Source organism: Mytilus californianus, unplaced genomic scaffold (genome assembly GCF_021869535.1).
Source record: "Mytilus californianus isolate M0D057914Y unplaced genomic scaffold, xbMytCali1.0.p SCAF_2, whole genome shotgun sequence".
NCBI lineage: Eukaryota > Metazoa > Mollusca > Bivalvia > Mytilida > Mytilidae > Mytilus > Mytilus californianus.
This window is the reverse complement of record NW_026262668.1, coordinates 50,766,142-50,784,130: the sequence shown is the minus strand read 5'-3', so window position 1 is coordinate 50,784,130 and position 17,989 is coordinate 50,766,142. Positions and strand designations below refer to the sequence as shown.

The following is a 17,989-nucleotide window of genomic DNA, read 5'->3' as shown; positions in this document are numbered from 1 at the left end:
AAATTTCAAAAGGAAAGTAATAATTTGTTAACACAGAGATATGTCTCGCCTATTTGTTATTTTGATAATGCAAATGTTAAAATTAAAATTACAATACTTTAACATGTAAGTTATGCAAATATTCAAAGTCAATGAACCATGACTGAATGTACAGGGCTAAACAGTCTCCATGGAAATGAGATGTGCCAATACTAATACAACTGCAAACCAAATACCATTGACTTTTCATAAGTCTTCCCTTTAAACAAACCTAAACACAAACATTAACTTGTAAACTATGTAAAAGTTTCAAAGTCAATGAACCATAATTAGGGGGTGGGGTTATATAATCTCTATGGAAATGAAACTTGCAAATGCCAATACATTTGCATACCGAATATCATTGACTTAACATTAGTGGTTCATCTTAAACTGACCTAATCACAAACTAATACATGTAAACAAAGTAAAAGTTTCAAAGTCAATAGACCATGAATGAGAAGTAAGGACCAAATATTCTCCATGGAAATAAGATGTGCTAATGCTTCTACAACTGCATACCAATTATCATTGACCTACCACTAACGGTTCCCCTTAAACTGACCTAATCACAAACTAATACATGTAAACTAAGCAAAAGTTTTAAAGTCAATAGACCATGACTGAGGGGGCGGGGCCAAATAATCTCCATGGAAATGAGATATGCCAATGCTTATACAACTGCATACCAAATATCATTAACCTACCACCATGAATTAGACCTAATCACAAACTAATACATTGTTGACGCCGCTGCCGCCGCAGCAGCCGGAAACAGCATACCTATATCTCGTTTTTTGACTCCGTCAAGGCGAGTCAAAAAACAGGTGGAAAAATGGCTCCAGATATGTAATTATTGGCAATATATTCAGTAGAAATAAAAACTGTCAAAATATACATATTTTAAGTTGCTCAAGCTATTTATCATGTAAATAATCTGATAGTTCATTTCAATAAGAATTTAGGATTGGTAAGATTCATTTTCACTACATTAAAAATGTTCATAAGAATAAAGAGATGCAGTATGAGTGCAAATGAGACACCTATCCACCAGAGTTAAGCAAAACACCAATAACTGTCCAATATAAGGACATACACCACAAGCACAGGGACACATTTTACAGCATCCACATATAACGAGCAACAAACCCTGCAAGAATTCCATAGATTTTTCAATTCTAGATTATATACTGCTCTAGAATTCATCTAAGGATATTACACCAATGAGACTTTGCCAAGTGTATATCATACCTTCTTCCTCTTCACTGCTATCTTCTGAGCTACTAAAATCATCCTCGTAGAATGTGATTGAATCTGAGGCACTGCTAGAACTTGCCTCTGATGTCTCTGATCCTAGTTTAAGCCTTCTCAATAGACATGCCTGAAAACAAAATGTAAAATGTAAACAAATCATGAACACATGATTATGTTCTACTTCTACATGTAATTTATTTGGAACTTTCTTAAATCTTTTAACAGACCTTTTGTGATAAATTAAACAGCATGCCCAGTACATTTTTTAACAAGAAACAAAGCTATTTTCCACTGTAAAATCTGGAATTCACATTTTTGTTACATTCATTTCAGAAAAAATAATGCATACACCACACTAAGGCAATTACTGGACATTCTCCTATGTTCACTATAGGATCTACTGAGATTCAAATGTAGATGCATGAGATGTAGACCACCCTTAAACACAATAACATCAAAAACTCTATAGAAGCATTATCACTCATTTCTTGTGACTTGGGGTTCATTGCATTCATAAAAATAATTTAATATAAGGACTAATTAAGAATGCATAAAAAAGGGTTAATTGGTATGAAAATATTGTTATTAGATACACTTTTTTTATATTCAATATATTATAAAGTCTGTTAAATGAATTTGTATCAGTTATTGATGGAACCTTACAGTTTAAACTTTTCTTTCTTTCTGTTTTCAGAAATGGGGGTTGGGTGCTTACCTTTTTAAAAGAAGTTGTAACCAAACTCAATAACAAGTCTACCAGTGGAATATTGCTTAATAACTTTTGTACTCTCCGCCAAGCTGTTTGTGACTGCATGATAGGAAAATCTAAACCACTGCCTGAGGATGACACACCCTGAGGATAGTAAAGATCAATAATATATTTACAATGTTTATTGCAAGTAAACTTTTACACTATTTAATCAGTGGGATTCATTTTCCCACTTCTTTATTCTAGGTCATACATATGCATTAGTAAATTCTAGGTTAAACAAATACTTCAGTAAATTCAGTGAGACAGATTAACATAAGCATTTGTTGCTTCTTTCTGAATCCTATTTGCCACCATGTGAATTTATAGTCTATAAGATGTATTCAATTTCATAATAAAATATTGTTTACAAATAAGATATTGTTACAATTAAGACAAATAGACCTACTTACAATACTAATGACATAAATTATAAAAAATAGTTGGTAATTATAATGAATTTTGCGTTTAAACAGATCATGATGAAAAAGTTATATATACTAAATCAGTGCTATGCACTTTGAAGTCAACTTAAAGCAAAACTGCAAAACAATTAAAATACAATTTATTCTATAAAACAACTCAAGTTTGTAAAAACATATTCATGAATCCAAGAAACAATAACATTTCCATAACCCATAAATATTGGAATCCTGAATTTTTTTTTTATTTTTTTTTTCGGTTTACCATATCTTGATAAAATCCTTCTAATTGTAAGTCATTCATTAGTTCCTCAACTAAACGTAATGCCTTGATAGCCAGGGCTACTGATACAGCTCCAAAACCTTGGAAGGAACTGAAAAATAAACATATTCCCAAATTATTTGCATTGTTTAAGTTATCTGATGCAACCAGTACGCAATAAAAATGCTATTATAGTACTTGGTTTGTATGTTAAATTTATTTTTAACAAGTAATACAATTTACGTAATTTACAACCATGTCACAATACTGTATACCAACTAATTATTATTTTCACAATTTGTTAACTTTGTTGAAGTATTCATATATGAAAAGATCCAAGTTTAACATACCGAGAGACTAATACATTTAGATTTGCTTTATTTTTCTACTCATATAAGGAACGTAAATTCATCACTCAAAACATTGGTTGGTTTACAGCAGTTTTTTTTTATTTGAATCTGCAAGTAACCACTTTAAAGATTCTGAGGAAATAAATTATTTGTTTTGTAAATTATCTTATGACCTATTTTTTCAGCTTACTTCAACTTCTGTTATAAGTTAAGCAATTCACAAAAGTTTCCAAATAGTTTTTCAAATTGACACATTGTCAGAGCATCATATGGTATGCATTCTATTCAAATTTATATAAATCAGATTCAATTAACTTTGGATAAAAATAACTTACCTTTTGGCAGAATTAGGACGACAGTCTTTGGATTTAGTGTCAGTTTTTTGCTTTGAATCTTTTCTCTCCAGTATTACAGCTGGTGTGAGTGATATAATGTTCTGTAGACCTTTCAGTAATAACCAAGCAGCCATCAGATTCACATTTTGTGCCACCTAAAGAGAAAAAACTTCAGTGTGTACAAAGAATAATAAATGAAGGTTTGATTGTTTGCTAGATGAACAATAAAATCAATATGAACTAAAATTAAGAAATTGAAGTGCTCCTAACCACAGGAGGAAGATACAAAAAGAAAAAGAAGGCTACCTCTTGAAACAGTATTCATACCCTTTTATTTTTTAACTTCAAAACAAAATAATTAATAATTTCATAAGAAAAGTAAAAGGAAAGATTTAAATTAATCTAATTTTAATTTGATTTTTTTATTTTGTCTTGAAGACTTAAATAATAAAGTAAGGCATTTTCTTCTTTTTGTTGGACTAGACTTGGCTAAAAAAAATGGTGAACACCTGGACAAGATTTCTAGTGAAAAGATATAGAGGTCAGGCTTAGTGTCTCCCCACTTTTCTAGTTAGCCCAGGAGATTGAGAAAAATAACAACAAAAAACTTACATTACCACCAGCTCTAGATGAACTTTTCACAGCACTGGTTACAATACCAAAAATCTCCAACTGCAAGAAGATGTATGAATTAATTCTAAAATCTTCAAAAATACAATATAGTAGATTCAACAGTGTTTGAATAAATTTGTAGAAGTGAGACCTGAAATTTATAAAGGTCCTGTAAAATTGGCACAAAAATTATGCAAATCATAAGAAAATTACACAAGATTTGAGCAAACAACTCTTCAGTTCTGCCGACATCCTTGAAATTTAAGGTCCCTTAGAACATTCATATAACAGCTCAAGAATCTTTGAATATGAAAACATACCCAAAACCACCTTAAAAGGTATGACAATGAATAATTATGCCTAATATAACTCTAAAGCATTAGATAACATCTTTTTTAGAACAATTTATAGCATTTCATAATGCGAAATTAGTTTCTTTATGTACTTTCTCAGTCCATTTAACCACACTCTTTTCTTGCCTAACCATAAGAATATGACATTTGTTTTCCATTCGTTTGATGTGTTTGAGCTTTTGATTTTGCAATTTGATAAGGGACTTTCTGTTTTGAATTTTCCTTGGAGTTCAGTGTTTTTGTTATTTTACTTTTTCTTCCAATTGCAGCAGGCCACAACATTGTTTTCAGTCACTGGTTCTTGAGGGAAGGAAAATTTTCAGTGGATCTATTTATAGCTTTATGTTCTCCCTCATTTAGAGAATTTGGTGTTGACATCATTTCTTTGAAAGTCTCTTTAATACATTAACAACTTTTCTAGACTTGAGGCGATTTAGAGCTTGACATAATGTATAGACAATAGACCTTATCGCTATTTGGAAATCTGCGCTGCATGTCAGATAATCTGCGCCTCTTGAACTATTGACGTCATACAACAATCACTTTTCCATTGTGGCGTCAGATATTTTCTATTATGACATCAAAATTTTAGGGAACCTCTGTGATGTCCAGTAATGGCGAACAAATAGCGATAAGGTGTACTGTGTATTGTTGAAGGCTGCATGTTGACCTCAGGATATCTTTGTAGTTTTTGGGAGAACATTGTGTTTGCCATCGGACAGGTGTGTAATGAAGTTGTATCATAATTTACTTACACTTTTCTGTATGATACTACATCCATAGTTTTCATTTTCTTCTTCCTTCCCTGTTACTGGTTTTACAGGGGCAGTACTGGTCATAGCTATGACAGTGTTAGTAACAGCCACACTTAAAGAGGCATATAAACAACTCATCATTACGGTCACAATATTCTCCATTCTTTTGGGTGTCAGTGGTTCCAGGATTGGTAGAGAAAAAGCTCTCCATACTATAGAAATTTCATTCAGCAATGGCAGAAAGCTGAAAACAGAAGCACATAATATTTTTACTGTGTATGACCTTTTTAATTGTTTTAAGGGGTAATATAAATGATGACTCCTTCAGAATAATTTAAAATTGGTACGTTTTCCTTGCTGTTTCTTCTGCACTACATGTGTAAAATTACAAAACAGATTTTATCAAAATTAATATGAAATTCAGTGTTCTCCCCAAGGCCTTATTGCACCATCTGATTAGAATGTGTCATAAATCTGGTGATATCATTTTAGATGATGATGATGATGGATGGCTGCTAGGCATCCAGCAGCAAATTAATATACATATTCAGGACGAGAACATGTTACTGTATTGTGAATATTAACCCTGCTTTGTACTAGACAGATACGCTGTGGCGGACTTCTAAAATGCTACTTCACAAGGTAACAGTCCACAGGAAGACGTGTCACCTTACCCAGACACATTATTCTGACTCTGAGCCGACCAGTCTTTGCTCTTACTTCTTAATGCCGAGTGCTTAGCGGAGAAGCAGCAAATACCAATTTCAAAGTCTTTGGTTTGAACCAGCCGGGGTTTAAAACCACAACCTCCCGCACTTGAAGCGAACACACTACCACCAGACCACCATCATTTTAGGAAAACATTATTATTGCAAATCTCATTGTATTACTTAAAATTGCATGGAGAACATTGAGTACGGTTTGTTTTTAACAGATGACACATTCACTAACTGAAAACAAAACAAAATTAATAGTCCCTCATTTATTAAAAAAAAAGATATGTTGCTTTGTAAAACAGACCAATAAAGGACTGTTATATATTGAGACGTTACAAGGTCAAATGGTAACCCAAAACATCAAAGGAATTTTCCACATGTTGAATGGAAATGTACAAATCTTTACAGGCCTAGATGAGTTTTGGAAACCAAACTATTATTAGTGAGTCCATTCTGAAACCATACCACATCAACCAATTCAATATGTCTTAGACTTACCTATTTCTCATGGTAAGGGCTTCTGACAGAGTGTTAGGGAGTATGAATGAGCCTCCACCAATAGCATCTCTGTATCTTTCCTTGTACCTGCCTAGAAATGTTAGTCTACTACAAACATCTACTAATGTCTTCCCTCCATCTAACTGTTGTAAAGAGTGCAAATTTCTTTTTCCAAAAGTCATTTTTGTTTCTTCTTTGAATTCATCCTTGATCTCAGCATCAACATGTTCGTCTTCTCCTGTATCACTTTTCTGAGATTTCGTCAGACTCAGATCGTTGAATGCTGAAGTCAGCTGATCAAAGATATCTGTACCAATATCAAGTCTTGAACGATTTGGAGTTTCTTTAACCTGCACAGCTGTTGTTTCTAAAATTGTAACATCAAGTATCATCATAAAATGATAACTGCTAAACAAAAATTTAAAATACATAGACACTAAAATCAGTATACAAATTATTTTTCCAAAACATTTTACAAAAAAAAAATGGGGTTCAAAGTTATTGTTTTGAATAAATATGAAGTTGCATATATGGTTGTGAATGTGACAGTGTTTATGGTGTAAACTAGGGGCAAACAAGTACTTTATTTTGATTTTTACAAAAATAACAATAATTATAAAAATTAATCTGTAGTCTTGTACACAAATACCTGTGTCTGTTTCTGTTCTAACAATTGATGGTACTTTAGCAAACTTGAGGATTGCTGTAAATGTTGATATATCTGTTTTAGACATACTGGTCGCCCCTGTGCATAAGCTCTTCAACAGGAACATCTGCATTTTCTGAAGAGAAAATAAACAATATCATAACCTATTCACAACAAATACATCTACTCCCAGTATATACTATAGAAAATTCAATCATAAAAATTCTTGTTACTATAATACAGATCCAACCATCAGTCAAAATGTTAATTTAAATTCAATTTCTGTCTTGGGATTATGGATGTTTTAGCCTACCAGAAAACAAATTTTTTTGTCTTAATAATGGATGGGTGGTTGAGCGGAAAATATCAAATGCATTCCGAGCTGAAAACATAACATTGTACTACATGAATATTCAGGAGATACCATGCAGGGCTCACACTACTTCAAAATCATAGGGAGAAGTGACTTTTCTTTTTGAAACTGGTAGGGAGAAGTGGTGAGATTTGAAAGAGAAGTATTCGTTTGCTTGCGGCGCCACAATGTTTGGTTTTTACTATAATATAAAGGTCCATATGTATCCTTTTTTTATATATAGGTGTTCAATTCATACCTGAGTCAATTAAAGAAACAGTTGTTTCAGTTTATGTCTTAAATAGTCATTTCTAGTTGCATAATTATATTGATCCTCTTGTCAGAATCTACCAACTAAATATCTAGCACTTAAAAGAACTTTTTTATATCAAAAAGGAAAAGAAAGTATCATATATCAATTAAAATCCAATTAAATAAAATGCTCCGCTGGGGCGCAGCTTGATACGACCGCAGAGGTCAAACCCTGAACAGTTGGGGCAAGTATGGACACAACATTCAAGCTTGATACAGCACTGAATTTGGATTGTAATTAAATATTTGACACAGCATAGGTTTCTGACACAGAATGAAAGTGGTCTAAGAACTTATAATTTTTTAATTTACCTATTCATACATGTGATGGACTGTGAAACTCAGATCAGGAGATTGGGAAATTTTGGTCAGGAGATTAGGACTCAGATCAGGAGGTTTTTAATCGACATAAATTTTGTCGTAAATGTAACCGTGTGCTGTAAAAATGGTCTTTTAAAGTGTGTTTTCTTCAACTTTCCATCCAATTTATTATGTTTATAGTACCCTTGTACTTATAAAGTTTCTCCATCTTTATATTTTACATGTTCAATCTAACATTTTTTTTTTTCAGTATGTTCTTTAAATTTTGTACTTCATATTCTATAAAACATTTATTGCAACCAGAACATTTGTTTAACTATCTGCAAATAGCTTTTGTTTGCATACTCAGAAAATCATTCTAACTGTAATACAAGGGTCATAGTTATTATATAAATTTCAATTTAAGCCTTGAAAGGAAGTATAGAATCCTTAAATAATTTTCAAATTATTATTTTTTTATTTGTCCTAAGACATTTAAAATCATTTATTTACCATCCTTTTATGATTATTTGTTCAATTTATATTTTATTTATATTCTTTTAAAAATTTTCATTATTAAAAGGAAAGTAACTTAAAACAGGATAAATCAAGGGAAGTAACCCAATAAATACACAGTTTTTGTTACACAACGGCAGTTAGCCTGAGGTAAAAAATCATTGATTACCAGTATGTTTGACACCCAAGCTGACAAGTGAAGCCATATAATTATGCATGTTAATTGATTTACAGGTAAAATATAACTTCAGGTAATGTGAGTTACACCAGATGCCTGAGATGATATGTTGGGCAGAAATTTTTCATTCATGAAAAATTTCATACACGGGATTATAATTTTCCTCTTCAACCGGAGGTCAGGAGGAGACTCCTGAAAACAGGATTATTGTACACCTGTCGGGAGGTTCACATGTATGCTATTCAAACCATATCATTATTATTTGCTTTTATATATAAATCAGAAATAACCAATTTAAAATGGAAAATTTTAAAGAAAAAAAAGGAAAAAAAAATCCCCCCCCCCAAATTTTTTGAACCCCCTTATGATTCATCGCCCCCACACTCAATCCCAGCTTTCCCTTTGTGGTATGGTACCTTGCAGTACAATTTTAGAGAGATCCATTCACTTGAACACAAGTTATTGTCTGGAAACTAGAAAAATGCTTGTTTTTTTGTCCCTTTTTGGCCCCTTATTCCTAAACGTTTAGGGCAATAACCCCCAAACTCCAACCCAGCTTTCCCTTTGTGATATGGAACCTTGCAGTACAATTTCATAAAGATCCATACACTTACAAACAAGTTATTGTCCTGAAACTAGAAAAATGCTTGTTTTTTGCCCCTTTTTGGCCCCTAATTCCCAAAATTTGGAGGAAATTACCCCCAAAAATCAATCCCAGTATTCCCTTTGTAATACGGAACCTTGTGATACAATGTCAGAGAGATCCATACACTTACACACAAGTTATTGTCATGAAACTAGAAAAATGCTTGTTTTTTGCCCCTTTTTGGCCCCTAATTCCTAAAATTTGGAGGCAATTACCCCCAAAATCAATCCCAGCATTCCCTTTGTGATATGGAACCTTGTGGTACAATGTCAGAGAGATCCATATACTTACACACAAGTTATGTCTGGAAGTTACAAAAATGCTTATTTTTGGCCCCTTTTGGCCCCTAATTCCTTAACTGTTAGTACCATAACCCCCAAAATCAATCCCCACCTTCCTTTTGTGGTATTGAACCTTATGGTAAAATTTCATTGAGATCCATTCACTTAAACTAAAGTTAGAGTGCGAAAACTAATGTGTATTCGGACGACGACGCCGGACGACGACGACGACGATGACGACGACGACGACAACGTCATACCAATATACGACCACAAAAATTTTTTTGCGGTCGTATAAAAACTATTATGTTTATCATCGTAATGAAATTCAATGTTTCTCATTAAAAAGATATATACATTTAACAAAGTTAAGCAACTTTAATCAATAAATTGAAACAATGCATTTACATGGAAATATATACATTTAGCAAGGAGATCTAACCAAAAGTCTATTAATGCGTGTGGAATGAGTAATTTTCACTTTTGTGGTCATTATTCTTTTGTCAGCTGTTCAATTCAGACGTCTGTAGTTATTATAGTAAGACTATGGATTTCAGTCATAGCTGGTCCACTTCCGATGAATCCCGCCTCCGATCAGTGTTCGTACAAATATTTCAATGGCGGACGAAGAAAATTTACGAAAATAAACAAAGTTTGACAAGCGATTCGGAAAGGAATATGACGCTTTTTATGCAATCAATGGATTAAACATTTACTAAAGGCAATTTTGATCACTTTCTAATGAAATAACAAACTTATTTTGCCGAAAATCAGAATGTTTTGATATACGATCTCCAGTAACAAGTACCGGAAGTGAAAGAAAATTCTTCATAAAAGTTGTTTCTTTGAAATAACATACGATCAATCTGTAAAGTCAATACTTTCACATCCTTTCTAAAGAAATAAATCGTTTATGCCTATGAATTTCTTTACTTTTAAATGAAAAATATGCTGTGTCAATGACTTTATAAGAACGGGAAATTGCCAATGACGAAAGCGACTGCAAGTGACTAGTGTGAACATCAGGGCGACTAGATATTGCTTTTGACGGTCGGGCAAAGCGAAGTGATGGACGGGAAAGCGACTTTTTCAATCCCAGTCGCCTGCTAGCGTGAGCCCTATACCATGTAAATCTTATATGAATTTACCCATATTTGTAAAGTGAGTCATATTCTAACCTACCAGTTCACAAGGTAAAAATCTGCAGGACATGTACATGTAATCCTTTTTGGAAACAACTCTTTTGACATCAACCCAACCAAGGTTTGTGCTTACTCCTTAATGTTGTTTGAATAGCACAGACACAGCAAATATTAATTTAACAAATCTGTATATGACAGGGTATGAAGCCACATGACTGGAAAAGCTTATATTATTTCAGAAAAAAAACTATTTTAGGTTTATAAGGGAATTTGATGATTGATACATACAAGGTGACACTTGAGACTTTATTTTCATTTCTGTGTTTTTCTTTACTGAAGTTCTTTTAGATATCATCATAATTAAGAACAGTAATTAAAGTACTAATATTATTTTACAAGTTTTTCCAACTATGTCACAGGATAATTTACACCCTATTACATTTTCCTAAATCATTTAAATTTTTTTTACATCTACATGTATTTTGTAAGTAATAGCTCACTGATGAATAGAATATGAAAAGTAGTAAACCTAAAAGATTTTTTCACATAATATAGCATACATGTACAAGGAGAGGTAGGAGTGGGTGTCATCCCGAAATTCCCTAAAAAATAATAAAGGATTCCTTCCTGGATCCTGAAAAAATAATCATTAAGTCCTGATAAGTGTAAATCCTGAATTCCTGCGAAAATGAAAGCCCATTCCTGAATTCCCCCAAAAATAAAAGGCACAATCCTGACGTCCCAAAAAAGGTCCTCCCACCCCTCATGTAAGTTCGCAATGTATTACTTATTTTTTTTACCTGTGTGATGGCACACCCTTCATTATAATTCTGTAGCCTATCCAGTAAATATTTCATCAATATCTTACATGCTTCATATAAATTGTTCCAGCTGGTCTTGGGAACTGTAAATATATCATATACAAATGTATAATGCTACATCAATTCTAATTCACACTTCAAACATAGTCAGTTTTCCATTATATTTAATGCAGTTTTTTATAAGCAGGAAAACAGCAGTTTTACTTTGTAATTCAATAAAAAAAAATCTTTTATTTGGAAACCAAGTTTTTAGTTTAGCTGCTCTGAATAAAATCTATACCAATCAAGTTTTCCCTATGTTAAGATGCATTCAATTGATTAATTCTAAAATATTTATGTGTGAAACAAGTATTTTGATGAGGTACAAGCCTAAGGCTCAGCATGTGGTCTTTGACAATGTGAATATATGCTTTTGATTTTTATACTTTTCAATTATTAATTGCTATTAATTCAAACACTCAATGGACTATCCAATTTGTTCCAATAATGGTGTGTTTTAATTTAGCCTATTCCCAAAGTAATTGTATGGGTGGGGTGTCAATTAAAACATGCTATTAATTTAGTGGTATGAAGTACAAAGGCACGAACTTAAGATCAAGACTTCTTGTTGGTTTGAAAATGAATGTATTGAAAAAGCAGACTTCACAGCATCTGGTTAGGGTTTTAAAAGTGCATCCTGGCATACACCTATTTAAATACTGGACAGGTCTTTGCTTTACCACAAGTTTCTAAATCTTGTAAACAAAATTTTTTCCCCTGGCAATTTGATGTGTACATATTGTATACATACTTGACGGCTTGCAGCTTTTAATACCAGACACATAACATAATCACTGTGCTCTTAATCTCTAGTACTTACCTGCTGTAAGGCTATGGCTAAGATAATGTGTAGCCAGAGCCACAAAAGACGAGTAGAATTGTTCATACTGGTCTTCATGCTCAAGTATATCTGTTTCACTAAAATTGGAGAAAAAAAGATAGATATTTCCCATGAACGGTATTAAATCTTGACTTAATAAATAATTGTTAATAAATATGATTGTTTTTAAAAGGAATTTAAAAAAAATAAGCTCCTACATGACTCAGTCATTCCCAATGTCGCCGGACATTTGGCAAAGTCCAGTAAACATTTGTTTGGTCCAGTTAAGTATTATGAATTACTGGACCAAGTGACCTGTAATTTTTTTTTAATTTTGTCCAAATCATATGTGTAAATGTCCTGTAAACATGGTAAAAAAGTGTTTGGTCCAGTTAAAGAGAATGTTTTACTGGACCAAATGTCCAGTTAATTTCTCAAAGCCTTGGGAATCACTGACGTGTACAAATATTGAGATAAAATCAGACAAATACATGTTGACCTCATTATTAAAATAACCAGTATAATAAGTTACATAAATCAGTAAGTACTTCACTAAGGTTTACCATGACCCATTCACAGAATAAGTGTCTGATTATGAGCCTGCTAGTTCACAAAGTATCAGTCCAAGGTTGATCATGTTGATGGCAGATCTTTGATTGTTTCTGTTAAATTCATTCACAAAATTTTTGGACAATTTAGAACTTGACATATTGTATACTTTACTTTACTGGACAATCAGCAAAGATTCATATATTTATTGAGCTGTGAAGACAATCAGGTACTTAATGCTGTTGGAAAATTTATTCAAGTCAATATGAGTTAGATGTATTTATTTCTCATATAAATATATTATATACTTTAAACCAAGGGCTTTTTTACAGTCTAATTGTATTGTAAATGTGTATTTAATTTCTATGTATCTATGCTATTCAATGTTCTTTTTCCTTATACATGTATTCTCTATATGCACATTGTGGGCCCTTAGTTGGTAATAATATATATCTTATCTTATCTTATCTTATCTTATCTTATCTATCTCATTGTATAGCTTTAGACATTTGTCTATTGTTGAAGACTGTTGCCCTCTGTCTTTAGGTTATTTTTGTCTTTGGGTTGCTGTCTCATTGACATACACCCCACATTTATTAAACATATCTAAAATAAAATGCTCCGCAGGGCCCAGCTTGATACGACCGCAGAGGTCGAACCCTTGACAGTTGGGGCAAGTATGGACACAACATTCAAGCTTGATACAGCTCTGAATTTGGATTGTGATTAAATATTTGACACAGCATAGGTTTCTGACACAGAATGAATGTGGTCTAAGAACTTAAAAATTTTAAATTGGACATTCACCTATTATGGTCCAATATCCAAAATCTAAATACATGGTTAGATTCAGCATATCAAAGAACCCCAAGAATTCAATTTTTGATGAAATCAAACAAAGTTTAATTTTGGACCCTTTTGACCTCAATGTGGACAAAGTTGATAACGGGGCCCAAAAAACAAAAATCTAAATACATGGTTAGATTCAGCATATCAAAGAACCCCATATATTCAATTTTTGTTGAAATCAAACAAAGTTTAATTTTGGACCCTTTGGACCTTAATGTAGACCAATTTGAAAACGGAACCAAAAATTAAGAATCTAAATACACGGTTAGATTTGGCATATCAAAGAACCCCAATAATTCAATTTTTGATGAAATCAAACAAAGTTTAATTTTGGACCCTTTGGACCCCAATGTGGACCAATCTAAAAACGGGGCCCAAAATCCAAAAACTTAATACACTGTTAGATTCAGCATATTAAAGAACCCCAAGAATTCAAGAATAAAACCCCATTGAAATTGGTCAAGAAATAATCAATTTAAACGAAGTATCTTCTTTTGCACAATACTGTGCAATTGAATATTTCTTGCTATTGCGCAATACTGCACAATTGACAATTTCTTGCTATTGCGCAATATTGTGCTATTGGATATTTCTTGCTATTGCGCAATACTGTGCAATTGAAGATTTCTTGCTATTGCACAATACTGTGCAATTGAAGATTTCTTGCTATTGTGCAATACTGTGCAATTGAAAATTTCTTGCAATTGCACAATACTTATTATATAATAATTTACACATCCTGTTTGGTGTGTATCTCCTACCATATCATTATTATTTGCTTTTAAATATAAATCAGAAATAACCAACTTAAAATGGAAAATTTTAAAAGAAAAAAAAATGGGAAAAAAAAAAAAAATCCCCCCCAAATTTTTTGAACCCCCTTATGATTCATCACCCCCAAACTCAATCCCAGCCTTCCCTTTGTGGTATGGTACCTTGCAGTACAATTTCAGAGAGATCCATACACTTGAACACAAGTTATTGTCTGGAAACTAGAAAAATGTGTTTTTGGCCCCTTTTTGACCCCCAATTCCTAAACGTTTCGGGCAATTACCCCCAAACTCAATTCCAGCTTTCCCTTTGTGATATGGAACCTTGTAGTACAATTTCAGAAATATCCAAACACTTACACACAAGTTATTGTCATGAAACTAGAAAAATGCTTGTTTTTGCCCCTTTTTTGGCCCCTAATTCCTAAAATTTTGAGGCAATTACCCCCAAAATCAATTCCAGCATTCCCTGTGTGATATGGAACCTTGTGGTACAATTTCAGAGAGATCCATACACTTGAACACAAGTTATTGTCTGGAAACTAGAAAAATGCTTATTTTTGGCCCCTTATTCCTAAACGTTTCGGGCAATTACCTCCAAACTCAATTCCAGCTTTCCCTTTGTGATATGGAACCTTGTAGTACAATTTCAGAAAGATCCATACACTTTCACACAAGTTATTGTCATGAAACTAGAAAAATGCTTGTTTTTTGCCCCTTTTTTGCCCCTAATTCCTAATATTTGGAGGCAATTACCCCCAAACTCAATTCCAGCTTTCCCTTTGTGATATGGAACCTTGTGGTACAATGTCAGAGAGATCCATACACTAACACACAAGTTATGTCTGGAAGTTACAAAAATGCTTATTTTTGGCCCCTAATTCATTAACTGTTGGTACCATAACCCCCAAAATCAATCCCAACCTTCCTTTTGTGGTATTGAACCTTATGGTAAAATTTCATAGAGATCCATTCACTTAAACGAAAGTTAGAGTGCGAAAACCAATGTGTCTTCGGAAGATGCCGGACGACGACGACGACGACACCAACGTCATACCAATATACGACCGCAAAAATTTTTGCGGTCGTATAAAAATCATGTAAACCAGACTGAATAAACTGTTTCGCTGAGTGCAGCTGGATACGCCCGCAAAGGTCCAACCCTGAATAGTTGGGACAAAAATGGACACAATATTCCAGCTTGATACAGGTCTGAATTTGGATTGTATTAAATATTAAACACATTATAGGTTTCTGAATAAATGTAGTCAAAGAACTTGAAATTGGTTATATGAATTGAATTTATATTCAATTAAAGATTTCTTGCTGTTGTGCAATACACTGTGCTGTTGCGCAATACTTATTAAATCTGTTATCAGACTATAAACAATTAAAGTTCAATTAATTCTCAATGTCATATTAAAAATTTATGAAAATGTAAAGGGAGCTTACATCAACAGATATAAATAATTCACCAAAGTTTCATGAGAATTTCTGACAGCATTTTTGAGTTATTGTCCAAAAACTGGAAAATCCCCCCTTTTTTAATGAATAAATCCCCATAACTCAGAAATGTAAAATGTAAAATTTATAAAATGCTAAACGGAGCTTACATCAATAGATATAAACAATTCACCAAAGTTTCATAAGAACTGCTGAAAGCATTTTTGATTTTTTGTCTGAAAACTGGAAAATCCCCCTTTTTTTATGAATAAAACCCTGTAACTCGGAAATGTAAAATCTAAAATATATAAAAATCAAAAGGGAGCTCATGTCAATAGATATAAACACTTCACCACAATTTCTTGCAAGTTGGTGAAAGCATTCTCGAGTTATTGTCCGAAAACTGGAAAATCCCCCCTTTTTATTGAATAAAACCCCATAACTCGGAAACGTAAATTCTAAAATTTATAAAAAACTAAAGGGAGCTCACGTCAATAGATATAAGCAATTCACCAAAGTTTTATGCAAATTGGTTAAAGCATTTTTGAGTTAATGTCCGACATGTTGACGACGGACGGACAACGGTATACCATAATACTTCCCGTAAACGGGCGTATAAAAACTTTTGGACCTGTAGGCCCTGACCGCCAAAATTTCATCAGGTCTGCCTATTTCATGTTGGAGCTGGTCCCATTGTCTGACAGTTTCGTACAAACAAAAAGCTTAGGGGACACTGGATTCCTGTTTAATATTTAGCTATTGTGGTCAGAAATCATAACTTTGGAACCAGTAGAAACAATTTCAATGGCGGAATGGTGGATTACGTTTGTCTTCGAGGAGTGGGTTCGCACATGAAAATGAAAACGGCTGTGAATATGTCGAAGGACTTTTATAAGACCATGTGTTCATGATTTCCTGACTGACCACAAAAGTATATAAAAATTCTGTCCTACTGACCATCTTTTTTAAAATGAAACCCTAACCCTTAACATACATATTTCTGGAAATCCTTTTCCATTCATCTTTGTTCTTTCTCTTTAATGTGAAAAGCTAAGAAGATGAGCATCAAATACTCATACTGAAAATCGTTTGCTTTTACCTGTTTTAAATATTAATGCACAAACACAGTTCAATGAAAGAAAAGTGACAAAGAATATCGATTCATGACAAAATCCCTACACAAACTTGACAAATCCCAAAGCAAGGGAACAGTGATTTTATTATTGCTCTTCATCTAAAAGTCAAAGTGAGGCCTTCAACATTGATGAACAGCTCAAACATTAAATGCTGCTAGTTCAAAGACACCCGCATTAGAAAAACGAAGGATATGGGGTATCCATCCAGGATTCAAAATCAGTACATGCACAGCAAAAAAAAAACACACAAAAAGCAAAGGAACAGCACTTTCATTACTGTTCTTCATCTCAAAGTCAGAGAGGCCTTCAACACAGAGCAAAAAAAAAGCAGTTTTTGGGCAAAATCTTTTCTGGATTTAAGCAATGCTACATCTGTGCATTTATGAACACAATTGCATTATAAAATAAACAAACCACAGGTCCTGTCATAATTACATACGGTAATTATTTGCCCACCCATTGAATTTTGTTTTCATTTTAGGTTTATAAATAGAGTACATTTTAATCTTCCTGGTTAAAAATTTAGAATTGTGACGCATTTTACTGTTCAGTTTAACTTAAAATTTAGGTAGTGCTTGAATCATAACGCTTCCTGCAGTGAACATTCAATGGTGAAGATGATGTGAGAGGGTTGACAGGAGAAAAAAATGAAAGTCAGAAAGGGAAACCACATAATTTTATGTGCGTATTTTCCATTGACAAATACAGTGACTTAGCACAGACAGCTGCACCTTTTAATGATTGTCTTGACTATCTCTGGGATGTCATTTTTGTCCAATACTGAATGGGAGGTGGTCAGCAGTGGCTGTACACTGCGTGACCATTCCAAACCTCCAGCCATTTCTTATTTTCTTCTGCAAATCATC

At 33.1% G+C, this 17,989-nt stretch overlaps 1 protein-coding gene across 1 annotated transcript in view; it reads right to left on the bottom strand.

Moving 5' to 3' along the window:
• Positions 1-17,989, bottom strand: part of LOC127729960 (E3 ubiquitin-protein ligase UBR4-like) — a 144,755-nt gene extending 126,766 nt beyond the window's left edge. The window contains exons 1-11 of the mRNA XM_052237959.1: positions 17,855-17,989; positions 12,377-12,474; positions 11,497-11,600; positions 6,973-7,105; positions 6,324-6,690; positions 5,110-5,353; positions 4,002-4,061; positions 3,390-3,544; positions 2,708-2,816; positions 1,988-2,125; positions 1,270-1,399 (exon numbers count right to left, since the gene is read on the bottom strand). Of these exons, the coding sequence (XP_052093919.1) occupies positions 1,270-1,399; positions 1,988-2,125; positions 2,708-2,816; positions 3,390-3,544; positions 4,002-4,061; positions 5,110-5,353; positions 6,324-6,690; positions 6,973-7,105; positions 11,497-11,600; positions 12,377-12,474; positions 17,855-17,964 (1,648 nt within the window). The 5' untranslated portion in view covers positions 17,965-17,989. The remainder of the gene's footprint in view (positions 1-1,269; positions 1,400-1,987; positions 2,126-2,707; positions 2,817-3,389; positions 3,545-4,001; positions 4,062-5,109; positions 5,354-6,323; positions 6,691-6,972; positions 7,106-11,496; positions 11,601-12,376; positions 12,475-17,854) is intronic.